Below are 15405 nucleotides of genomic sequence, written 5' to 3' on the forward strand. Positions count from 1 at the left end.
CACTGGATGGCAGGGAGATGGAAGAGAAGTCAAGGGAGAACATCTAAATTTTGGATTAAAGAAAACCCTTCTGAGTGACTTTTATAGTAAGTGGCTTCACAGACACTTGATAAACATATTAAGAGGTCATGAGCAGCCAGAGTAAGAGTTTAACATTAGACTGCCCAAAGCCAAGAGTTCCAGGAAGATAATGAAAGCAACAACATTTTCTAGGTGTGTGATACCAATGGTTTGCACCATTAAAAAGTTCCCTTCAACTGAAGTTGGGAAGAGTATGGCAAAGAAGCCACAATATGCAGTCTACATAAAACGAATCTTATTATCATTTGGGTGTTAAAACTTCTAAGTTTGAGAGGCCTTTTTGGAGAGACAGAGGAAGCCGGCAATTCAGTGTGATGCTGGCTGGATGTCATAAATTTACATTGCACTGATGGCATATATCAGAAAGGGTAGAGTTTTTTTACTTTGCAGCAGGTTCTGATCTACTGTGATTGCTCAGCACTAACTGTAAGGAGCAAAGCCTACAGGCTGATGTGCTTTTGTGAAAGTAGATAAATTATTTTAGATTTTACTGCTCAGGCACGGGTATTACATATAGGCACATACTCAGCATTGACACAGATGACTATTCAACAAAAATGTCTCAGCTTCAGAGACAGTAACAGTTAAGATGTGGTAGCTTTGTAAGCAGTTCAGCTAAGTCAGCAGAAGCACAACTTCTATAGTCCACAGTATCTGTCACATGCACACCTGAAGAGGATGGAATGTTATTACAGGGGACATAAGTTTTTGCATCTTTGTCAAAATTATTTGTTCAAAAACAGTTAAGACTGTGAAGATGTACCTTGTCCATAATGCCCATTGCCTTGATTTTTGCAGATTCGCTACCCAACTCACTAAGCTGATGTTTTCCCAGTAGCAATTCCTGTGGAATCTCATCATCATCGCCTTTAAAAAAAAAAATTTAAAAATTAACAATCATATTTCTAATTAGATTTCAAAGAAATCAGTATTTCACAGCCAACATGAAAAAGCCAACTGAAGAAAAAGAACCGATTTTCCAAATAGCTAACATCTAAGAATTCCAAACAGTTAGCATCTAATAGTTCCATCTATTCAAGACTGATGATGACAACTTCTGGTTGTGTTAAAACAACAACTACTTGTTAAATCTGACTAGTTCTGAAACATCATTTAACAGCCTAATATGAAGCACCCACTTCTGAAAGTCATAAACTAAAAATTTTTAATATAGCAAACCCCATTTATTGGCGCTCTTGTGCCATCACCGTCCTTTCAGTAAAAAAAAATCTTAAATGACTGTAGTCCTAATTCTAAAGTTCAAATCTGTGGAAGGGCAATAGACGAAAAACAGATATGAAATTAAGTACTTTTGGATACATTGTGTCTTAATTGTATTTACCCTTACAAAAAACCCATGATGTTACCAGACACAGAAAGAACCAATTTAAGTCCAAGGTTGTATACGCTGTTGCTTGAAAAACTGTAGTGATTTGTTTACGATGCTCCTCCCCTTGTTCTAATCCTGTGATAAAGTTTGTAGGAAAAAAATTTACAAGCACTCTATTATCTATTTCAATAGAGAGTCACCTTGGTCAACCTGAACTACTTCCTCAGACACTCCTGCTAAGGTGGCTGAAATGGATAAGGAGCATACAGCGACTCAGAGCCTCAGCCATAAATGCATAAGGACTCTGCTGCTTTAATTGAATAATCAAGTTCTGCTGGGTCAATGGTTACAATAGATGCAAAATTATGTGCCTCAGACATTACTACAAAGAGAACCATCTCATGTCAGTGTTGTTTACAAAGGTATGTTTGACAGAAGATAACACCCTAATGACACTCCGAAGAGGTATCCTTTCCACTCCAGAGGACTACTATTTGTCTCATTATGATTTATGCCCTTTCTGGATTCTGCAGGGAGGAGGAAGGAAGATCATCTTCCTGCAGCAGCAAGTGATATTGGAAAGATAAAGGCTACCACTCAGGGTGGAAGCCATTTAAATGCCGTATGCCCTAGCATGTATCATAGGCACTTAAATACCGAAGAGGAACTTCAAAAATAGATATAAATTTTTTGTTTTCTTGCATTTCTAATTGGGGAAAGCATTTTGAAAATTTCTGTCATATTACCAAAAGCTGTAAAATCCATGTCTTCCAAATTTTCCAAAATGTTCTCTATTGAAGCAGTAAACCTTTTGAAAGTCGATGAATCCATCATTTCTGGTGGCAAAAAGAAATTGATAAATAATTATTATATATACAAAACAGAAAATACAAACTCTAGGAAATAAATCTTCTAAAATTACCTTCAGGTGTTAGTTTAGGTTCATAAGCTTTCCTTCTCTTTTGTTTTTCTTTTTTCTTCATTTTTCTAGCCACTAAGAGGATAAAGATTGAAATAAATACTTTCTTAAAAATGAACTAAAGGATTATCTACATTTCTTACACTTGTATTCAATACTGCACATAAAGATGTTTATTTTAAAATGTTTAACATACCCATTAAAAATGCACTAGTATTATGGAATAAAGTTAAATTTTTAAAATGATCAGTTACCCTCACTAAGGTTAGGGGGAGGAGAATAATCATCCATATCAGAGTCATCAGGACTGCGATTACGGTAACGGCCACTACCAGAAGTCCTCCTTCCTTCATGATAATGACTACTTCTCCTATGGTCACCAGAACTTCTTCTGTCATGTTCTTCATACTCCCAAGCTTCATCTCTATCCTTTTTATGTCTTTTACGAGAAGCTAGAAATGAAATGCGTTTTCATTATAAGTACAGAAAGTCTACTTTTAATAGCTCAAAATTAAACTTTTAAACATTTAAAAGACGTGCAAATCTGGCACACAGGGACATGGTTTAGTGGTGCACTTGGGATTATTCGGTTTATGGTTGGACTTGATGATCTGAAAGGTCTTTTCCAACCTAAATGATTCTGTGATTCTATGATTTACAAGTTAAAGACTATTGTATAGCTGTTCTGTAAAACAAGTGAACACTCTAAAACTATTACATAAAATTCTGTTACAGCATTGTTCTGATGATTTCTTTTGAATTACATGAAAACTGTGCCTGAAACCAGCAAAGACACCACCAAACATTTAAAAATACAAATTCACAGGGCATTTGTCCTTTTAAGCAAAGTAAGGGAAGTGGAACAAATCAAAGTAAGTTTCATCCTTTCACAAGAGAATTCTGAGATAATTTCTTTAGTTATCTAAATTGTTACTATTACTAGTCGTCCATATTCCATTTCAGTGATTACTTTGCCCACCCAACACAGCAAGTTCCAATGAGACTTGGAAATCTAGTTGTTTAAAGTTATTCTGTTTTGCCAAGACAACTAAAATTTTGTCTCAATACATACTGTAGAAAATTCAGCATAAAGGAGAAAGCTGGAGTCACAATTCTGGACCAAACAGCATGTCAGTACCACAGAAGGTTATTAGAATCAGTTTTCAGCCAGGACCAAAAAGCCCAGAAGAAGTGAATGTTGAAGAAACTGGGATAAATTATCTATACAGAAACAGAGATTTGGTGGAAATAAAGTGCAGGAGCGGAATGGAGAGTTCCCTGTTATTTTCAAAGCAAGCTTTGTGTGTTTTGAAGGGGAAAGGCTGCTAAGATGTAACAGAAAAAGGATATGGAGGAGGAGGTAGCTTCATGCATGAAATCAGCCAGCTCTCCATTATCTAATGTAACAGGATAACTGGATAGCAAAGAGATGTCTAACACTGACTGGCTGCGAAGATCAAAACAGTCCAAAACATCACATGCTAGACTAGTAGAGTTTGTGATTGTGAAGGTGCATGTAACAGCCCTGACATCTGTGTGTCTTTACCAAAGTCTCCTGAAATTTAGAGAGGCATGACTGTACATAGCATTGTTTCTGTGCAAAATAGCTCCAAGCATTTATACAGAACTGGAACTGAACTGACAAGTTCTTCCAACAACCTCAGTTTATTAAGAAGCATAGGAAACACACCAGGATATACCCACACCTGATACACGTACCAGGATATGTTGAATGGATGGATGGCATGAAGGAGACCAGGAGGGTAAAATCCCTCCAGCTGTAAGTGAAGACCAGGTCTGGGACCTCCTGAGGAACATAAACATACAGAAGTCCATGGGACCTGACGAGATGCATCCCAGAGTCCTGAGGGAACTGGCTGATGTAGTTGCCAAGCCACTCTCCATGATATCTGAAAAGTCATGGCAGTCAGGGGAAGTCCCCAGTGACTGGAGAAAGGGAAACATTGTGCCCCTTTTCAAAAAGGGTAGAAAGGAAGACCCTGGCAACTACCGACCTGTCAGCCTCACCTCTGTGCCTGGGAAGGTCATGGAACAGATCCTCCTAGAAGGTCTGCTCAGGCACATGGAGGACAGGGAGGTGATTCGAGACAGCCAGCATGGCTTCACCAAGGGCAAGTCCTGCCTCACCAACCTAGTGGCTTTCTATGATGGTGTAACAACAAGAATGGACAAGGGAAAACCAATGGACGTCATCTATCTGGATTTTTGTAAAGCCTTTGACACAGTCCCCCACAACATCCTTCTCTCTAAATTGGAGAGCCATGAATTTGATGGGTGGACTGTTCGGTGGATAAGGAATTGGTTGGATGGTCGCAGCCAAAGGGTAGTAGTCAACGGCTCAATGTCCAGATGGAGACCAGTGACGAGTGGGGTCCCTCAGGAGTCCGTACTGGGACCGGTGCTGTTCAATATATTTATCAATGACATGGACAGTGACATCGAGTGTACCCTCAGCAAGTTTGCAGATGACACCAAGCTGAGTAGTACGGTTGAGACACCAGAAGGACAGGATGCCATCCAGAGCGACCTGGACAAGCTGGAGAGGTGGGCCTGTGTGAACCTCATGAGGTTCAACAAGGCCAAGTGCAAGGTCCTACACCTGGGTCTGGGTAATCCCCCGTATCAATACAGGCTGGGGGATGAAAGGATCGAGAGCAGCTCTGCTGAGAGGGGCTTGGGGGTACTGATAGACGAAAGGCTGGACATGAGCCAGCAATGTGCGCTGGCAGCCCAGAAGGCCAATCGTATCCTGGGCTGCATCAAGAGAAGCATGGCCAGCAGGTGGAGAGAGATGATTCTGTCCCTCTACTCAGTTCTGGTGAGACCTCACCTGTAGTACTGCGTTCAGCTCTGGAGCCCTCAGCACAAGAAGGACATGGAACTGTTAGAGCAGGTCCAAAGGAGGGCTATAAAAATGATCCGAGGGCTGAAGCACCTCTCCTACGAGGACAGGCTGAGAGAGTTGGGCTTGTTCAGCCTGGAGAAGAGAAGGCTGCGGGGAGACCTGATTGCAGCATTTCAGTACTTAAAGGGAGCCTACAGGAAAGATGGGGACAATCTTTTTAGTAGAGACAGCAGTGACAGGACCAGGGGTAATGGTTTTAAACTAAAACAGGGTAGGTTAAGGCTGGATATAAGGAAGAAATTCTTTACAATGAGGGTGGTGACACACTGGAACGGGTTGCCCAGAGAGGTAGTGGAGGCCCCATCCCTGGAAACATTCAAGACCAGGTTGGACAGGGCTCTGAGCAACCTGATCTAGTTAGCGGTGTCCCTGCTCGCTGCGGGGGGGGTTGGACTAGATGACCTCTAGGGGTCCCTTCCGACCCAAAACTTTCTATGATTCTATGATATAGCCAACAGTCAGCCCAGGCTCAGAACGTATAATAAAGAACCCACTAAGCCTGAGGTGACACTACTGCTCTGCGCTGTGCCCTAGAGGGTTCCCACTTCTGAAAACGTAGTACAAGACCTCTGCACAGGGGTGGTTGGTCCAAGTCTTTAAGGTAGTAACTCAGTTCAGGATTTAATCTGTACTGCTTCTGGATCAGACTTGCTTCTGGAGGCAGTACAGTCATGTTGATGATGCCTGACCTACTAACACTGTCTAAGATGGCTGAGAATTAACTGCGATTGAAGAAATGGAGGGCCATCTTGGATACCTGGAGTGAGTGTATTGGAGAAGAAAGTAGGTGTTTTATGGGAAAAGACTTCACAAATCTGAACTGAGTCTTTTTCCCCCATGAGACAGTATTTTGTGGAGGCAGATGCTGAGGGAGTTGGCGGATGTCGTTGCTGAGCCACTCTCCATCATCTTTGAGAGGTCCTGGAGGACAGGAGAGGTGCCTGAGGACTGGAGAAAAGCCAGTGTCACTCCAATCTTCAAAAAGGGCAAGAAGGAGGACCCAGGGAACTACAGACCAGTCAGCCTCACCTCCACCCCTGGAAAGATGATGGAGCAGCACATTCTAGAGATCATCATCAAGCAAGTGGAGGAAAAGAAGGTTATCAGGAGTAGTCAGCATGGATTCACCAAGGGGAAATCATGCTTGGCCAATCTAATAGCTTTCTACGATGGTGTGACTGGCTGGGTGGATGAGGGGAGAGCCGTGGATGTTATCTACCTCGACTTCAGCAAGGCTTTCGACACTGTCTCCCACAACATCCTCCTCAGGAAGCTCAGGAAGTGTGGGCTGGATGAGTGGCCAGTGAGGTGGATTGAGAACTGGCTGAATGGCAGAACTCAGAGAGTTGTCATCAGCGGCACTGAGGTCTAGTTGGAGGCCTGTAACTAGTGGTGTCCCCCAGGGGTCAGTACTCAGCCAAGTCTTGTTCAACTTCTTCATCAACGACCTGGATGAAGAGTTAAGAGCGTATCCTCAGCAAGTTTGCTGATGACACAAAACTGGGAGGAGTGGTGGATACACCAGAAGGCTGTGCTGCCATTCAGCAAGACCTGGACAGGCTGGAGAGCTGGCCACAGAGGAACCTGATGAAGTTCAACAAGGGCAAGTACAGGGTCCTGCACCTGGGGAGGAACAACCCCATGCACCAGTACAGGGTCAGGGCGGACCTGCTGGAGAGCAGCTCTGTGGAGAGGGACCTGGGTGTGCTGGTGGATGACAAGTTGACCATGAGCCAGCAGTGTGTCCTGGCTGCCAAGAAGGCCAGTGGGATCCTGGGGTGCATCAAGAGGAGTGTGGCCAGCAGGTCGACTGAGGTTCTCCTTCCCCTCTACTCTGCCCTAGTGAGGCTCCATCTGGAGTACTGTGTCCAGTTCTGGGCTCCCCACTTCAAGAAAGATCAGGAGATACTGGAGAGAGTCCAGCGGAGGGCTACGAGGATGATGAGGGGACTGGAGCATCTCTCCTTTGAGGAGAGGCTGAGAGAGCTGGGCTTGTTTAGCCTGAAGAAGAGAAGGCTGAGAGGGGACCTTAGAAATGCTTATAAATATCTGAAGGGTGGGTGTCAGGAGGATGGGGCCAAGCTCTTTTCAGTGGTGCCCAGTGACAGGACAAGGGGCAACAGGTACAAACTGAAGCATAGGAAGTTCCGTCTGAACAAGAGGAAGAACTTCTCCACTTTGAGGGTGATGGAGCACTGGAACAGGTTGCCCAGGAAGGTTGTGGAGCTTCCCTCTCTGCAGATATTCAAGACCCACCTAGATGCGGCCCCATGCAGCCTGCTGTAGGTGACCCTGCTTCAGCAGGGGGGTTGGACTAGATGACCCACAGAGGTCCCTTCCAACCTCTACCATTCTGTGATTCTGTGATCTGTCTCCACAGTTTACAAATCACCAGTATCAATTTAAGCTCTGTAGGATGAATTCTGACCCCAGCTACAACTCCATGAGAAAAGTAACTTCCAATATTGCTTTTCAGCAGAATTTTAAATTGACCAGTTTATCACTGCTGCATGACAAAACAGAATGCATTACAGTTGTGCTGGCTCTGCAAGGCAAATAAGATGAACACTATCCACAATTACAATTTATTTTTAAACCAGATGTCCTTGCTGAATTGTTTAGAACGATGGCCAGATCTCATGTGGATATAATGAACCTAGAATCCCTTAAGCATGTCACCACTGTGAAAGTTTTCCTTAATTTGCTTTACTGTATACTTAAGAACTTCAACAGGCTAAAAGGTAGATTAAGGTATCTGAAATTCTTGACAATTCTCTCCATTCCCAACCAACTTCAATAATTTTGCTTCACGTATTTGTTTTTTTAATTCACTGTTCCAGATTATTAACATCATAAGCGTGTGATATGATATGGCAAACAGAGAATATAGAATCCTGAATGAGGCAAATCATCATTAATCCTTTGCCACAATCAAGACTGATTACAAATTATCTCAAGACCTCATACTCCCACTCATGGCAGCATTATTCAGTAATAATTAAAAGGAAAAACAAACAAACAAAACAATACTCTTTTCTGCTTCTTTGATACGAATCAGAGGTATCGCTATTATAATTTTTACATGTATGTGTGCATAAGTATCATGTATCTGTTGGACAAGAACTTGAAACATTAAAAAGCAAAACAAACAAATCTCTCTTTTGGACTCTAAGAGAGCATAAAAGCAAACCATCGTGTTTTACATATGTTCAGAAAGATCTTTATATACACAAAAACTGAAAGACTCTAAGCTTTGGAAAAAATCATTATAAGTAAGATGCCTTCTCAGGTTAACAGCAATAGGCACTTCTCCTGCAGCCCTGCATGGGTAACACAGCTAAGATGTTAACTCAGATTGAACCGATCCACCCCACTTTAACAGAGTTTCCTTTCAGTTCTGGCAAACTGAACTACCATAGCGACAAACTAACCACACTCTTTATTAGCAAGTAGGAAATACCTTCCTGACTTAGAGGCGTATAACAATTTTTTGATACTTAGGAACTTTACCCAATTGCACACCAAAATTCTAACTACAAGCTTCCTCTCTTCCTTTGAAAATAGTTAATTCAAGAATAGTATCATCAACAAATGGTATTTTGAGGACCCACCAAAAAGTAACTCCAGTTTTTCAAGCAATATGCCAGAGAATAATAGAAGAAAAAATAATTTAAGAAACTTCTGGGCAGTAAGATTCTCAGTTTATTATGTCAGAAAAATTCAAGAGGGAATCCTTCACTTTTCTTATCAATAAAGCTAAGAATAATTTAAAATTTGTTTATTGAAATTTTTCTTTGCATAAAAATGTTTCTAGTACAACTGAAGAAAAAAAAAATCTAGGCAGCAGCTTCCCATAAGGTAATTAGGAAAAAAAATTCAACAACTAGCTGCTTTTCACCTTGAGTGACAAATTGAAATCAGGTAATTTTTCTTTTAAGAAAAAAAAGTGTTCTTGGCCAAGTAGTTGTCAGGACAGCAAACTTGTTTTCATATGTTTTAGGGCAGCCAACTTAAAAAAAGTGTATCTCTTTGTAAAAGCAAAATATTAGATTTCTTTAGCAGTAGGAACAGAATGATGTACTACTTACATTCAAAAGCTCCTTCACTGTCATTGTCTTCGTCAGAACTGATTTCAGCATATTTTGGTTTCTCATTAACTGTGCTACGTTTGCGCTTGTTCATTTTCACGCGTTCACAAAGTGGCATGGTGGATTCAATTTCTGCCAGGAGCTCAGGAGGCAACTCCTTTAACACTGACTGATCTATGCTACCTATTAATGGAGAGTAAGAAGAGCAAATGTGAACCTGAAGATAAAAATAAGGGTCCAACACCACAGTCCTTCCTCAGGAACTGCTTACAGTATATCCACTAATAATACCACAGGTAGATACACCTGCTCTTTTTAAAGTTGCATTTATTGTCCGCACTACAATTAGAAATTAACATAATAACTTGCATACACATTTCCTTCAGTAAAATATTTTGCCAGGCATATCAATATAAACACATTCAAACTGGTGAATTTCCTTTGTAAAAAGATATCCCTGCTCTACTTCCACAAAATCTATTTGTGGAATATTTCAGTTATTCCTCTGAATTTAACAGTTTTTTTAACAGTGTAGGTAAATAAAGGATTCTTTGTGCCTTATTAAGTTTTGTTTATTATCATTCATATTATTTAGTGTACACAAGACTGTAATCTTTCCTCTTCCAGTACGTAGGGACAATCTGTGGCAGAACTCTGGGGTGTTATCGCTAAATACAGGCCAAATCATTGACAACTGAACTCCTACTAGTAGTTTTATAATGTAACACTAATTTTTGCTTGATTTTGTTACCAAGCGAAGTCAAAAGATTTTTTTTTAATATAGACAAAAAGCTAGCTGCACCACATCAGGTTTCTTTGCCAGAGAGGTAAATAGGTAGACAACATCACACCATCCTCATCACATTTTGAAACTACGACTAGACCCACATGCAGTCAGAATGAAGAAGATATGCAGTCAAAATTTTTACAACTGATACAAGGAAACCAAATTAATTTAAAAGTAGTTCTTGGGGTTTTGTTTTTTTGATGTCTTCTCTTTATTTATCAAAGAACCTATTGCACAGATTTGAAGATAACCAAACTGTTTTTTCCAACAGCAGAACAAACATCTTTGTCATAAGTGCCTCGCTCGCATTCCCAAGGCATACTATATTATTTAGAGAAGAAATCACCTGCCAATCTCTACACACACACACACACACACACACAATTCTCAAAAAAAAAAATCTTCTGGATGATAATTCACTTTTTAATTGCATTCACTATATCACTAACATAACTTCCCAAAATTTATTTCAATTTTTACACTGATATTCTATCTTCTAATCCAAGATTAGTTCTTTTTTCTTTCCCTCTTTAAACAGCTTTAATTGGAATTAGAACAACCTTAATATGACAAAATAGTTTCCACCAACAAAATTTTTAAAGTCTCATATATTACTGATTTCACATATATCTACATCCATAACTATTGCCTATAAGCAATGAAACTAATGATCAGAAAATTATTTTTCTATAATTCTCAAGTATGTTCAGCAACTCATCTCATTTAAATGCATTTTAAAAAAAGATTTAACTTAAATTATTGGGGTTTTCAAACTGAGGTAGGCAAATATCCATAAAGTAATACTGACAGCGATTGTCCCTGCTTTCCCCATGCTGTGGTCACTCTTATTTATTTGTGTTAAGTTGCCATCTTCAGACAATCACCACCTGCCAAAGTTACCTAAATTCTCAACATTGCTTTCAAAAATGCTAGAAAACATTTCACAGTGTGGTTGACCATGTTGTTGCTGTGACATGATTATTCTTTGCAGGCTTGGCACTTGATTGAAGACAGGCAGAAGTATGCAACATGGACCGATCAGTTCCTCTGTGCGTACCAACAGCTGACTGGATGACAGCCAGGTCTAACCTGGATGCTGCACAGCTGTGCACCTGAGCGGTGGTGTCCGCACACTAATACTTCATGTCTTCTTGTATGCCTCTACAGTGCCTGCAGAGACTTCGCTGACAGCCAGCCCCAGACTACAGGAAAAATCACATACACAAGTTTTAAGACAATTTCCACTAGTGAAATTGCTAGAGGGCCTGATTTTCTAACATATCTTCTCAATTTTATGCACTGTTGGTAATTTCATTTAAATCAGTGGGACTACACACATAGCATAAAGCCTACAGTAAATCTGGCCAAACAAAGGCGTTGTAAAAGTAAAGGAACAAAAGTTGCATTAAATCCCAAAACAACAAGCAAATATCATAGGCTACTACTCTTCCACTCCCTTGGATTATCTATTCTTGCTTTCCTTTTTGATTTTGTTCCCAGGGTAGAACACTACTCAATCTTTAAAAAGAAATCAATTGCCACAGTATTAATTAGACATCAATGAAAAAATAAAAATCCAGCTACCTTAAATATTTGGAAAAATAACCTTAATTCCCTCTCAAAAGTTCCAAGTTTTCTGTGTTCTCCAGTGCTAAATTCAACTAATGCTTGAATTGCACTCTCTCCTGTTACACATATTGCAGATGATAGCATAAGCATACCCTTTTTTCTTTTATTAGGGAATATGTAAAGCTTTCTTTATTCAAGTAGGGAACAGCAGAAAAGAGAACAAATAGAATTAGTGTAAAGTTCTCTATAAGTCACCTTTAAAGTTTTTGCTTCTGGCACTATGTTCCCTGGAGCAAGTCTGCCGCATGCCCAGTTTCCTTAGCTGTTGAGTATTGTAAGTAACCAAATTTTACTCACGCAATACAAAGGACTCAGGCATGACTGCACATGTATCGACAATTCTGATATACATCGAAAAGGACTCCCCACCCGTACATATTTTATATACTGTGGGACTGCAGTCGAGAGCTTGTTGACATTTATCCTACTCTATTACTTATGTCGTGTCAAGGCAACCCAATCTTCACTAGAAATATCTTACTGAATTCCTTCTTTTATACCTCCATATTTTATAACAAAGGTACTGTTTATTTGTTCAGTGTAATAAAGAAATATTTAAGAGAAGCTAGTTCACCATAAGAATCCAGTCACGTGGCAACAAACAATAGGTTATAAAACCCATGCTAATGCCTTTTCAATTCATGGGATACTTTTTAAAAAAGGATTAAAAGAATATGCAACACAATCCCCTTTGAAAGTATCTACAAAAAAACATGTATGCTCCCCTTCAGGTTTTCGATTTCTTTGATAACTTTGCTAAAACCTGGTCCTACTTCTGCGTCTCCACTGTAATCAGTCACATTTGCCTCTAGTCTGCATGGCTTTTTAAATAGCCAAGAAAAAAGGTAACTTTACTAAAAAGTTACTCCACAAGTTAATAAGAATGCCCCAATACATTAGCTTCCTGAAGAACTGTGCTCATCAACAGAATAACTCTATTTTTTGCAATGTGTGTGATCAGTGTACACAACATGCCTGAAATGGGCTACAGGCAACAGTGTTCTTCAACATCATTCACCCATATTCTCAAAGCTGCTGAAACTATTAAAACAAACCAAAAAGAGCAGAAAAGTACCATGATAACAAAATCTTTGTCTCACTGTAAAGAACCGCATGCTAATAAATTCCACATTAATGAAGTTGAAGGGCAAGTCACAGATTAGCTGTAAGAACAATTCATCTCAAAGAACTGCATACATGAACAGCCACTTTTTCTCCAGTGCTTCTCCAAATGTATGCAATGTTGTTCATGACTTACACACTAGTTGCTTGCTGGAGGAAGAACAAGTTCTTGTTTTTGCTTGATTGCCATTATCAAAAGGTTTCTTAGAGAGGGTATTCAAAAATCTTTAGCTGTTACTGAAGATCCACTGACCATCAAGATAATTGTTTTCTCATCAAGCAATTCTTGACAAGATATAATACAGTTAAAGACCAGACAGAGAATCTTAGGTAAAAATAAATTAGTCTGTAAGCCTTCTCCCATATTCTACTTCAGTCTGGAAGCTTTTCAAAGGATTTTGCCATATATAGTACAAAGATGTCTACAAATACCTAGTGGATGTAGTACTTGCCTTCTTCACACATGGCTTAAAAAAACCAAGGGAAAGGCACAGATCTGATTCAAAGTTCAGCATCGCTTTTTGTTCATAACTTGATGGGTAGCTTCTAGTTTGCAGAACAGTCCTTAACTTCAGCTAATATTTATGCATATCTCATCTTCAGAAGGATCCAAAATGGCTTTGCCTTGAATTTGCAAGCCAAACAGATCTCCCTGATCCAGGCAGATAAATGCCTTCAAGAGAGGTTGAACATGAAGAAAAAGGTAACATCACCTTGGACTTCTACTAGATCCATTAAATAGGGACAGCACAATTATTTTTTGACACAATAGTCAGTGTGCTCAGTTTCACCTGGTTTGATACAAAATCTTCAAACCAGCAGCTGTTTGAAGGGGATGATGCTTGCTGATGCTTAGGTCAGCTTTCCAGGACCAGAAAGGCCCTTCCTGCCATAAAATCAAAACCAACACTAACAAACCCTATTATCTTCTCAGTAATGATTTATCTTTGCTTTCCAAACTATTGAACACAGAGGTATAGGTTACATTTTGGTGCAATTTCCTATGAACTAACAAGCCATCAAAATTCAAATACATCTAGAAACCTAAACTCTGAATTGCTACTTCCATAACCATATGAGACAGTTAATACAGTGGTAACAACCCATATCAGTTTGCTCTTACAGTTAATTCTAAAATACTTGTGACATCAAAATAAATATTTTTGCACATACATTTATTGTGGCAAATGAAGAAGTGCTTGAAGAAAAACTGCTCTTGAGGTTCATTTCAAAACTGAGGTTTCTGTTAATGAAATCTCTTGCATAAATTAGCCTCCCATAAATATTGTCTTTTTGATTTCTGTGTGCTAATAGTTTATAATAAGCAAAACTGCAGTTAATGTAATTTCATATTTGTAATCTCTACCTACATTATGTATTTTAAAATGCAACATTTTCTAACTATCAGGCATTACATAAAAGAACACACCAGGGTCTAAGCGGGAACAGTGCCACTTGTTTGGGGTGAGGATGTGAATCTTAACTTTGCATTTCTCAGTATTTAGAAATTTAAGCTTAACCACTCCTCACATTCTCAAACTTCTACACTAATGAACTGCCAGACATCTTCAATTTGACATTAAAAATAAAAACCTACAGATTGCAGCTCAATTTTGCTGTCCTCTTGCTCCTTTTTTGCCACAGAAGACTACTGGATTCTACTTATTTTGATGATGACTAGTATATCCAGTCTTGCTGTTACTCCACAGAGGCCAAGCTCACCTTCCTTACATGTCCTCTCTGAGCTTCTGATAGTGGGTGTTCATCTCTGATGTATCACCAGCTTACTGTCTAACTTTCTCAAGTAATTTTGGGTCACTGCTATAACTACACTGCTAAAATCTCCTATGCCAGATATATCTGCAGAAAGAACAGCAGTTTCTTTTTGGATTAGCTCAACCAACCTTCAAACTCAGTGCTAAACCAAATAAAATAGACTCTTACTCCACAGCAAGAGTGCTGCTTTCTTGTGGATGTAGTCATGTCATTGTAACTACAACAGCACAGAGTCACAGCTTAATTCTACTACAACCACTCACACAGACAAGGTTGCATTTTAGACAATGAACTAAAAGAAAAAAGAGGGGATAAAAGTACTTCTCTACTTTATAAGGATGTTTGGAAAATAAACACCCTTTTAAAATAGTTAAGTACTATTACAGTACAGCAGTCAAGCACTACAGTGCAAAGGGCCACATGACTACCCGTGATTGATGAACAGCTTACCGGTTAAAGCTGAAAATTTTTGGTTATTGCTGTGCAAATTTAATGATTTCCTTTCCATCATGTTCTCCCTTAAAATGCTCTGTTATGCCCTTTACATGGGTGCACCGAGTTCTTGGTGATCCGAGTCCCCTGCCCACCAGCTTCCCACTCCCCCAAATAATTCTGTGCCCTGGAGAGTTTCCAGAACAGAAGGGGAAACAGGGAAATTGCAATCCTTTTCTCAAAGAGGAATTTAAGGTATCAGGAAGGTCCATCTGCTCATAAGACAGAAGTTCCACCTTTATCTCAATACCATAT

The 15405-nt window shown here is 39.6% G+C and overlaps 1 protein-coding gene across 4 annotated transcripts in view; it reads right to left on the reverse strand.

Moving 5' to 3' along the window:
- NIPBL (NIPBL cohesin loading factor) overlaps positions 1-15405 on the reverse strand; it is a 173146-nt gene that overhangs the window by 44248 nt on the left and 113493 nt on the right. For 3 of the 4 annotated variants that reach the window (XM_075411749.1, XM_075411746.1, XM_075411747.1), the window contains 5 exons: positions 9345-9527; positions 2585-2782; positions 2334-2405; positions 2158-2247; positions 845-948 (listed from right to left, as the gene is read on the reverse strand). In XM_075411749.1, coding sequence (XP_075267864.1) covers positions 845-948; positions 2158-2247; positions 2334-2405; positions 2585-2782; positions 9345-9527 — 647 coding nt within the window. The remainder of the gene's footprint in view (positions 1-844; positions 949-2157; positions 2248-2333; positions 2406-2584; positions 2783-9344; positions 9528-15405) is intronic. The other variant, XM_075411750.1, reaches the window with a different exon arrangement.

The sequence above is a fragment of the Opisthocomus hoazin genome, chromosome Z, assembly GCF_030867145.1.
Source record: "Opisthocomus hoazin isolate bOpiHoa1 chromosome Z, bOpiHoa1.hap1, whole genome shotgun sequence".
NCBI lineage: Eukaryota > Metazoa > Chordata > Aves > Opisthocomiformes > Opisthocomidae > Opisthocomus > Opisthocomus hoazin.